The sequence below is a fragment of the Stegostoma tigrinum genome, chromosome 20 (genome assembly GCF_030684315.1).
Source record: "Stegostoma tigrinum isolate sSteTig4 chromosome 20, sSteTig4.hap1, whole genome shotgun sequence".
Taxonomy (NCBI): Eukaryota; Metazoa; Chordata; class Chondrichthyes; order Orectolobiformes; family Stegostomatidae; genus Stegostoma; species Stegostoma tigrinum.
Genome location: NC_081373.1, coordinates 10,120,659 through 10,131,531, shown reverse-complemented (window position 1 = coordinate 10,131,531; position 10,873 = coordinate 10,120,659). Strand labels below are relative to the sequence as shown.

The window sequence follows — 10,873 nt, the reverse complement described above, 5'->3', positions numbered from 1 at the left end:
TTCTTCCCTGCTGTTATTAGACTGAGGGATGGACCTCTCTAGCTGTACTTCTAATGTTGATCTTGCTTTTGCACACCTCCAGTGCAGCCATAAACAGTAGGCCTCACTCTGTCTAAACAGCAAGAAGCGTCCAGACCGGAAACGTCAGCTTTTCTGCCCCTCTGATGCTGCTTGGCCTGCTGGGCTCTTCCAGCTCCACACCTTGTTATCTCAGATCTCCATGTCCTTGTTTGCTGTGCTCTGCCTGTACTGCTCGCAAAACAAACATTTCACGGTACTTAGGTATGTGTGACAACAATAAATCTAATCAAATCAGTCTTCAACAGAATCAGTGTTTCACGCCCTACCTGGAAAAAAAATATAGTGACCACAATGTATCGCAGCCATGTTTGAATGCTTTATTATCATATGGTGAAAATGGGCAATTTGAGAGAGTACAGTTTGTAAAACAAGTTGGTACAACAGGACCAAAGTCTAAACTTCTGTGTTAGTTGAAATTAGTAGTCAATATTTGAAAACCGCAGGGCAGTACAAAGTGACAATGGAATTTACACTTACAAAATTTTCACACAGGTCAACAGGAAACCGTCTCAAAGATCAGAAACATTACTCTGGGGCCTGTATACATATTGCAAATCTTTACTGCTTAGCAGCTGTGCACAGTTAAGAGTATATATACTTCTATATATATATTTTTAAAAACAGCAAGTTAGTAACTCTAATAAATATTTGGCATTTCAATTTTCTCAACCTTCAGCTTAGAATCGCAACATATGATACAAGACTAGGAATGTTTAAATCTTTCCACAGCCTGATGGCTATATCTTGGTCATTGAAAATGGATGTCTTTCAAATTCTTAAGACTGGCACCATGGCAAATTCTTATTTAGTAGGTATGAAATGACCATCCAATTGTTGCATGAGATTGTCCTTCAATTCATTGGGTGTTCAATCGGAAAACGATGATTACAATGGGGTTTCTCTGTGTCCGGATTTGAAAGAAACTATTAAAACCGCTAAACTCGGTGCCTCTTCTTTAGTTTGCTGCAGAAATTTAAAAAGAATTCGCTGCCCGTTAAAACACAAAGCAATTGTACAACAACAAAAACAAAAATTGCTGGAAAAGCTCAGCAGGTCTGGCAGCATCGGTGGAGAGAAATCAGAGGAAGGGTCACCAGATCCGAAAGATTAACTCTGCATTTTTCCTTCACAGATGCTACCAGACCTGATGAACTTTTCCCAGCAATTTCTGTTTATCTGATTTACAGCATCCACAGTTCTTTCGGTTCCAACTGTACAGTGGTCCTGTCACCTGGGCAGAATATGTGTTAGATTTTGTACCTGTCTGATATTCTAGAGTTTATAGAATCCCTACAATGTGGAAACAGGCCCTTAGCCCAATGAGCCCACAAAACATCCTACCCAGACCCATCCCCCTATAATCCACCTAATCCTACACATCCCTGAATGCTATGGGCAATTTAGCGTGGCCAATCCACCTAGCCTGCACATCTTTGGACTGTGGGAGGAAACCGGAGCACCTGGAGGAAACCCACGCAGACACGGGGAGAATGTGCAAACTCCACACAGTCGCCCCAGGCTTGAATCAAACCCAGGTCCCTGGCACTGTGAGGCCGCAGTGCTAACCACTGAGCCACTGTGCTGCCCCTTTTTCATATAAATACTATCCTTTTATTAAATATATCATTTGCACAGCTTTCCAATGTAATTACATAATTATTCCTGTGTTTATATTGAAGTTACAATAAAGCGTATGCTAGCTAAAGTTACACAAGTGATCAAACATCCCGTTTCATTGCGAGCGGGGGGTCTATCCTTTTCGTGCCAAGTTATCATGTCTATGTACACAGTCACAATGACTCTTCGATACTTCTTTCAAAACAAACCAACTTGAGAAAGATGTAAATTTTCACAACTTTCCTGGTTATTGCAGTAATTATACTAAAAGAACTCGCCTTTAAAGAATATTGTCAAGGCTGCAACCCAAGGGCATCCAATTAATTTACTTTTGCACAAGGAATATTACTTTTCTTTGGAAGTGAAGACTCAGCTCCAGTAGAGCTATCTCCTACAATTATAATAGTGCATTGTAGCAGTCTAATGTTAAAACACTAGCCCAAAGCAAATTTTTTAAAAAATGTTTCAGTACAGGGACCAGGGATTTTGATAATGGGAAGATATAAATTTCCAGCACTTTGAACAACCTAGATACTGATCGATTTCATTGTGACACACAGCAGCAACTGGACCTTACTACAGGGTTCATTTCACACAATGTCAATGAGCAGTGTATATTCCTAAATAACAGCTGTGGATGGGAGTGTTGTGATCAATCTTCCTGGTGTCTGACCAAACAGTGCAACATCCAGGTCGTGGCAGAACATTGGAAATCCAGGGAAATAAACAAATTCCCTTCCCCTGCTCACCACCATTTCAAGGGCAAGAGCCTCAGGCAGATCATCTTAATCCAGGTCGTTGTATCTGTATTCATCACGCTGAATAGTTGGAAATAAATTCAAGGCTTTCTGCATGCAATTTACTGAAGGTTCTTCCATCCAACCAGTCAGAAAGGAAGCAGCCTAAAGGAACTCCTGCCTAGCGTCCCCGGACATTCCTTTGACCTAACCCTCGTAGTATTTCATCCCTAGATGTGAATCCCATTCCCTTTCACAGTCTGGTGGAACATACCAAATTCAACCTATACTTTCCGCACCCTTCATTCTTTCGCAGGAACACTGCACTATGGAATAGGCTAATGAACACAGCAACTAATAGAATATAGCTTGGACCCTTACTTAGGCTAAGGGCACACTGAATCCCTTGAGAAGCTGCCTTTCCTTGCTTTCATGTACATAAAGACATAACTCAATCTGCACTTCACTCCAACACTAACTATCTCCATTATGATCTTATTTTTCTGTTGAACATTCTGCCAATGTTACAACATAGTTGACTTGGCTTCAGTGAGGACTTGCGTTCAGACATTCAGAGGGGCCTGTATCTTCAGAAGGGCTTCAGTGGCTACAAAGTACTGAAGTCAGGAGGAGACAAGAGCTAGTGGTTTTATGATTGGACTATTAATCCAGAGACACAAGGTAAAGTTCTGGGGAAAGCTGAAAGAACTGCAGATGCTGTAAATCAGGAACAAAAACAGAAGTTGCTGGAAAAGCTCAGCAGGTCTGGCAGCACCTGGGAAGAAAAAAGGTCAGGGTTAATGTTTCGGGTCCGGTGAGATTTCCAGATCCAAAACGTTGCCTCTGATTTTACTTCAAAGATATTGCCAGACCTGCTCAGCTTTTCCAGCAACTTCTGTTTTTGTTCCTGTTGTTAATGTTCTGGGGAGCCATGTTCAGAACCCTCCACAGCAGATAGTGAAATTTGAACTGAGAGTCGAATGATGACCATGAAATCATGAAGAGAACATTGGTTCACGAGTGCCTTTCAGGGCAGGAAGCTGCTGGTCTAGCCTCCATGTGACTCCAAGCTCACAGCAATGTCACTGACTCTTCATTGCCTGTTGGCAACTAGGGATGGGCAATAAATGCTGCCCAGCCAGCAATACCCACATCCAGTGAATGAAGAAAAAGGAAATATTAACATGAGGCAGTCTTTCATTGTAATTGAGAAGGCTGTGTCAGTAATTTCACCAGGCTAAGTATTCTAATTAGATAGGGAACAAGAGGAGAAGATAATTTAACAAAATAGGAAGCACCCAACTTAAAAACGCGTAACTCAAGTTGCACTATAATGGGACAGATACAACACAGGGGTTACACAGGAACATGGAGCACTGAGACTGAGGTAACAGAGCTGAGGCAGAAGATATAATTGGCGTGGATAGAATATGAGAAAGAACAAAAAAAAATTGCACATGTTTTCTAAAGCAAGTTCAGAACAAAGAGCTTATTTAATATTTGGGACTTCATTGCTGGTGGAATGCCTTTTTTGCAGAATCACACCACATTGCATCTCTAACCTCTCCATGAGCCCATTGTTGTTAGCGAAGCTCAGAAAGAAAACTGTATGTAATGCTAGAAAATGAATATGTTGACTGGTCACTGAATGAAGCAACAGGTGAATGATCCCAATGTCCAGCGATCACTACAAACTAATCAATACTTATACCATGTCCGAACCAAACAAATCATCACTGTTCATCTAGTTGCCAATGATCAAAACTGTAATAAATTAATAGCTATTACTGCACAAGGACTTCATCCTACTTACTTTGCGGCCAACACACATTAAAAAATAAATCATACTGAGCCAATGTTTTATTGATATAAATGAATGTACACTGAAATGCAGGCTCAGTTAGTGCTGGAGACCAGGAGCTGAAAAGACAGAAAGGCCTCTCCCTTCCATGCTCTACAATCAATTCATGTCAAATAGAGGCCCTGGAATTCCTGCCAGAGCAGAACATTGTGCAAGATTTGTGGTGTAAGTGTCAAGCCTTTCAAAGGATAAATGGGTTCCAACCAAGGTTTACTGGCCCGAAAGAACAGCCCTGCTCTTCCCTCCAGCTGTAGCACCCGACCTACTGAGAGTTCCAGTATATTTTCTCAAAATCTCCATCATCTGCAAGGCTTTGTCTATTTTTATATCTGAGACTTGGCCAAAGCTATGGGTCTCAACTGGACTCTTCAATCGAAGGGTAAGGATGTCCAGCCAATCAGAAAGAAAGATTAAGAAATAGGTGGAGCAGGCCATTCAGCCCCTCAACGAGCAGGGTGGACCTGCTCCAAACCTCAACTCTTCTTTCATGGCAGCACTGACTGCCCTCAAACCCCGATATTTCACAAATCTATCTGCCTGCTCTTTAAATATTTTTAATGATCTCACCCCCACAACACTGCGGCATCAAGAATCCCAGACATTCACAACCCTCTGAGAGAAGCAAGGAATACAGCTTACCATGGGGGAGTTGGTGGCACAGTGGAAATGTCACCAAACTAGTGAGATTGTCACTGGGCTAGTAATTACAAATCCCTGGCCAACGTCTGGGGGCCAGGGGTTCAAATCCCACCGTAGCAGCTGGTGAAATTCAAATTCAATAGAATCTGGGATAGAGAAGAAGTGATGACAATGTGACCAAAGCTGATTGTCATAAAAACCCATCTGATTCACTAATGCCCTTTGGGGGAAGAAAAGCTTGCTGTTTTTACCTGAGATAACAAGGTGTAGAGCTGGATGAACACAGCAGGTCAAGCAGCATCAGAGGAGCAGGAAAGCTGACGTTTCAGGCCTAGACCCTTCTTCAGAAACTGGGTGCGAAACATCAGCCTTCCTGCTCCTCTGATGCTGCTTGGCCTGCTGCGTTCACCTAGCTCTACACCTTGTTATCTCAGATTCTCCAGCATCTGCAGTTCCTACTATATCTGTTGTTTTTACCTGATAGGGGCCCATAAGTGATTCCAGATCCACAGCAATGTGGCTGACTCTTAACTGCTCTCTGGGCAATTATGGATGGACAGTAAATGCTGATCTAGCTGGAGATACCCACTTCACAAAATGAATAAATAAAAAAAACCAAAAGAAAATTTTTTAAAAAATGTGTCGAATCATCTTGAGAAACTTCTTCACATCAACAAAAGAGATTCGACTTTACTTCATGTACATTATCTATATAACTGTGCTCTTGGATTGGTGCTGGTCTGGAAATATTCTTCCAAGATGTTTCAGTTCATTGCCTCAAATTTCCTCAATCCAGAGGATTAAAGGCAGGAGGCACACACACCATACTGTGTCCAGTTCTAGGAACCACAGTTAGGAAGGATACACAGGTCTTAGTATTGTGCAGCATAGACTTATTCGAATGATTATCCTAAGGCAACATGTATTCCTCCAATGCCCAAGTATGGGTGATAGGTGCAATCAGTGGGAAATAGCCCCACTATCTAGATCAAACTTCAATCAGTTAACTAAGAGCTTCTCAACTGGAAGCAGTTTCTGAGTTTGAGAGACCACCATGGAAGGCTAATCTTCAAGGGACCCAATCAGGAGGAAAAGAACTGGGGAGTTAGAGACAAGGACGGGGAACCTGGTGACCAGCCCACTGTCTCCATCCTGCCCTTGGATTAGCCCCAGCTTTGGGTAAATGGACATCAGGTTTCCTAGGGCCATCCAGTCACTACAGCCGCCTCATGGGAAGGTAGGTAATTAACCGGTGGTGAGCTGAGCTCTGATCGGCTATTAATTGGCCAGCTTAACAGCTGGTGAGACAAGAGAGGTCCTCATGGACCACCTTGATGAGCGGGGAGGTGCTGAGAAGTGGGGGGAGGATGATCTCTCTAAGAGACACTTGCACAATTATAAGTTCTCTCTCATCACCAGCAGCAGGGGCAAGCTGTACACCACATGTGATTCTCAGAGAAGACCTGACAGAACTAAGGACTGTGCTCCCTGGAATTTAAAAGGTTAAAGAGGGTGGCTTGATCAGACCGTGTTCAGGGAAAACAAGAGGGTAGTTACAGAAAAAAAAACTATTTTTGCTGATTGGAGAGTCCAGAACCAGGGGGACTCACTAAAATTGAGAATGAAACCTTTCAGGAAGTCTATCAGAGTGGTAGAAAGCTGGAATTCTTTTCTGGAAACAGTAACCTGTGCTAGTAAAATTTAGATCTGGGATTTAGATCTTTTCTCGTTAATCCAAGGTATGGAGGGAAATTGGTGAAGGTGGGTAGATGGAGTTAGATCGCAAATCAGCTGCACTCTCAGTGAGTTGTGCACAAGGTTCGGGATGAGGATAATTAGCCTCTTCCTGCAGGCTTTAGATACCAACTCAGGAGCCAAGGAAGGCGTGAGGACCAGGAGCTTCAACAAATTACTTCACATCTTCAAAAACAGGAAACACGAGGAGAGTCCTGCAGTTGCTCCCTGAACTGAAGAAGGGCCCGAGCCGAAACGTCGAGTTTCCCGTACCTCTGATGCTGCCTAGCCTGCTGTGTTCCTCCAGCTCCATGCTGTTGTCCCTGAACTTTCCAAGCAAAACAAAGCTTTCAAATATCACACAAATTGTCGCAACGCGCTTCAAGCTGGTGATGGTTTCGAAAAATGGCTCCAAACTGCAGAGTTAAGGGAGTGCAAAATCCAAAGTCCACCTCCCAAAGAGAGAGCCCTGGATGTAATGAATATGCTGATGGTGCCAGATCAGCCTGAAATATGGTAGGTGGTGCTAAAGTTAGTGCATCCGCAATACTTTGGGGTTTTTTTTTGGGTCTCTGGGCAGATTTGGGCCTCCTTCAGTGCTGCCAGGGTTTCTTGTCAACTCCTCTGTGCTCAGGGATGTGTTTGTAGCGACATTTATCTCCAAAATGGCAGCCAGTGGTACACCAAAAGTAGCATTCATCGCCATCAACCTGGCCTCGACGTCTTGACCTGACAGTGAAACAGCGACAAATGTTTTAAGGCTTAAAAAGTGTAGAAACATAGAAAATAGACACAGGAGTAGGCTGTTCAAGCCTGCACCACTATTCAATATGATCATGCAACCTCAGTAGCCCATTCCCACTTTTGCTTTACTCATTCACAGATGTGGGCGTCGCTGGCTAGACAGCATTTATTGCCCATCCCAAATTGTCCAGAGTCAACTACATTGTTGTAGGTCTGGAGTCACGTGTAGGCCAGACCAGGGAAAGATGGCAGTTTCCTTCCCTAAAGGGCATTAGTGAACCAGATGGGTTTTTTTCCTGACAATTGGCAATGGATTCACAGTCATCATTAGATTCCTAACACCAGATATTTTGTTGAATTCAAATTCTACCATCTCCCGTGGGGGGATTTGAAAGCAGATCCCCAGAATATTATCCCGATCTGTGGATTTATAGTCCAGTGATAATACCACTGGCCACCATCTCCCCTGCTTTCTCCACCTACCCCTTGATGCCACATCCCCCTTGAATAAATCTAACAAATTGGCCCCAATGGCTTCCTGTGGGAGAGAATTCCAAAGGTTCCCAACTCTCTGAGTGAAGAAATTCTTCCTCAACTCAACCCTGAAAGGCTTACCCTTTGTTATTAGACTGTGACCCCTAGTTCTGGACATCCCCAACATCAGGAACATTATTCCCGCATCGAGCCTGCCCAGTACCATCAGGATTTTATATATTTCTAGGAGATCCCCCCTCATTCTTCTAATTTCCATTGAGTACAAGCCCAGATGATCCAGTGTTTCTTCATGGGTCGGTCCTGCTATCCCGAGAATCAGTCTGGTTTCTTGTTTCTCTTCATCTGACTCTAAAACCCAAAAGAATCAGCCAAACACAACGATAAAGGACATTAATTAAAACTTGTTGATGTTAGATCCCTCAAACACCAGATTATAATAATGATATTTTAATTATGAAATACATTCATAGCCTAAGGAATAAACGGTAGTGTGTTTTACATTGAGACAAATAAAGTGTGCAGAAAACATTCAGGAAATGTCAAGCATATAGTAATGAAAAGACAAACAGATTCAGCAGGTAACAGGGAAACGGTGGATCAAGTATTAAAATTACATTAAAATTGAAATTAGATAGGGTCTTCATTACTTTAAGTGCTTAATCAAGGTTCAAGTTTGTTTACTCAGAGATAGTAAGAACCGCCGATGCTAAAGACGGAGATAACGCAGTGTGAAGCTGGAGCAACACAGCAGGCCGGGCAGCATCAGAGGAGCAGGGTGCTTCTCGCCATTTCTGAAGAAGGGTCCCAACCCGAAACGCCAGTTTTCCTGCTCCTCCGATTGCTGCCTGGCCTCCAGCTCCGCGCTATGATAGATCTGAAGTTTGTTTACCTTATGATGTAAATATTAAATACTGTCTCGGTGGAAAATGCTTTAACCTCAGCTATCTGAATGCCAAAATTAAGCTGACTAACAAAGCCATCCATGATCGACAGTTTGCAGATGACGGTGGTGTCATTGCCCACTCTGCACACAATTTGCAATCTGCTCTCATCCACTTTAATTCTGCGACAAAGAAACTTAGCCTGTCCTTGAATGTTGCTGATACAAGCCTTTGACCAAGCCTGGTCAGTGAAATACTCTTAGTCTTGCAAATATTGAAGGAGAGTTTTTGGAGTATGTTGAGTGCTTCCCAGAGCTCAGTAGCTCCGTCTCTCAAAAGACCACCATTGATAAGGAGATCGAGCACCGGTCACCAACTCAGCCTTCTGCAAACTACTACAACGCAGATCTTCAATAATTTAACCAAGGTCCCAATGGGCAGAGCATCTGTCATCACCACCCTCCTGCACTGAGGCAAGCTCAATGCAAATCTGGCCCTCTAATATGGCTCTGAAAGTCATTGCCTTCAGTAGCCAGGCCATTGGTGACTCCCAAATAAATCACAATTTTGTGGAATATTGATAACATCAAATGGAGTAGTGCCTTCAAAGAGAGGTGAACAGGCGCAACAGAGAATTGGCTTCTAGTCATGCAAGATTACAGAGACAAGCTAATAGTTGGGCAGGTCAATCCATCGAATGATTGCCCATTTCCAATGGCCTCTTGATGTAAACGTCTGTTATTGAGGCAGCTTTTTGGAAAACACGGGATGCCAAGATGCTCGGTTGCAGCGCATCTGCTCACAAATCAAACCAGTTCCGATGCCTCCACTACACTCTCCCTGTTCAAGGTTGAGTGCAATTGTTCAAACCAAGAGACCAGAGTTTCTTTCAGAAGATTGTAACAGGTACCCAGAATACTCCCACCACCCATTCACTCCCCCACACTGCCACCTCCGCCACCACCCCTGCCACACGCACACCCCTCCCACCCCACCCCACTCCCCACAGCACCACCGACCTTCCCAATTAGGTGAATTATCTCCATTTATAATCTCAGCAGACATGGACAATGTAAACACAACTTTTCGGTATTTAGTGCCTTTCATGTAACAAATCATCCCAAGGTGTATCAGAGGAGTGAATATGAAACAAAATGTGAAACCAGGACCATATACTCAAACAAGGCGACCAGGAGCTTGGTCAAGAGGTTAGGGTTTAAGGATTGCCTTAAAGGGAATTGGTTAAATTAGCTGGTTAAAGTGCCTGCCTAATAAACAAGAGATCCTGGGTTCAAATCCCAATGGTGCCTGCACTTCACAGCAAAGGCTCCTCACTTAAACTTGTGGTTCGCACTGTTGCCTCACAGCACCAGGGACCTGGGTTCAATTCCACCCTCAGGTCTGCGTGCAGTTTGCACGTTCTCCCCATGTCAGCGTGGGTTTGCTCCGGGTACTCCAGTTTCCTCCCACCCTCCAAAGATGCGCAGGTTAGGTGGATTGGCCATGCTAAATTGCCTGTGGTGTTCAGGGATGTCTAGGGTTGTAGGGGGATGGGTCTGGGTGGGAAGCTCTGAGGGTCACTGTGGGCTTGTTGGGCCAAAGGGCTAGTTTCCACTCTGTAGGGAATTCTATGTTATTTTGGACATCCAAGCTGCTGAAATCACAGACAATGTGGAGCCAAAGAAATGGAAACTGCACAAAAGGGCCAGAAATAAAGGAGTTTTTGGATGTCAAAGGGCTCAAGGAGGCACAGAAGGTGGGAGGGGCACTGTGGGTAAGCCCATATTTTCAAGGATCTGTGCCACAACTTTTGGAATGCTGTGTTCAATTCTGGTCTCCCTGCTACAGGAAAGATGCTGTTAAACTTGAAAGAGTTCAGAAAAAAATTGTAAGGATGCTGCCAGGTTTGGAGAGTTTGAGCTATAAGGGAGGGCTGAATGGGCTGGGGCCATTTTCTCCTGGAGAATCAGAGACTGAGGGGTGGCCTTATAGAGGTTTATAAAATCATGAGGGGCATGGATAGGGTGAATAGCCAAGGTCTTTTCCCCAGGGTGGGGGAGTCCAAAACCAGACAGCATTGGTTT

The 10,873-nt window shown here is 43.8% G+C and overlaps 1 protein-coding gene across 4 annotated transcripts in view; it reads right to left on the bottom strand.

Moving 5' to 3' along the window:
• Positions 1–402: 402 nt before the first annotated feature.
• Positions 403–10,873, bottom strand: part of zgc:123010 (uncharacterized protein LOC641500 homolog) — a 146,242-nt gene continuing 135,771 nt past the window's right edge. Inside the window, exon 16 of one of the 4 annotated variants that reach the window (XM_048550998.2) lies at positions 403–1,044. In XM_048550998.2, the coding sequence (XP_048406955.1) occupies positions 1,017–1,044 (28 nt within the window). In that variant the 3' untranslated portion in view covers positions 403–1,016. Of the gene's footprint in view, positions 1,045–5,352; positions 7,399–8,122; positions 8,257–10,873 lie in introns of those variants that run through there. The other 3 variants (XM_048550995.2, XM_048550997.2, XM_048550999.2) reach the window with 3 other exon arrangements.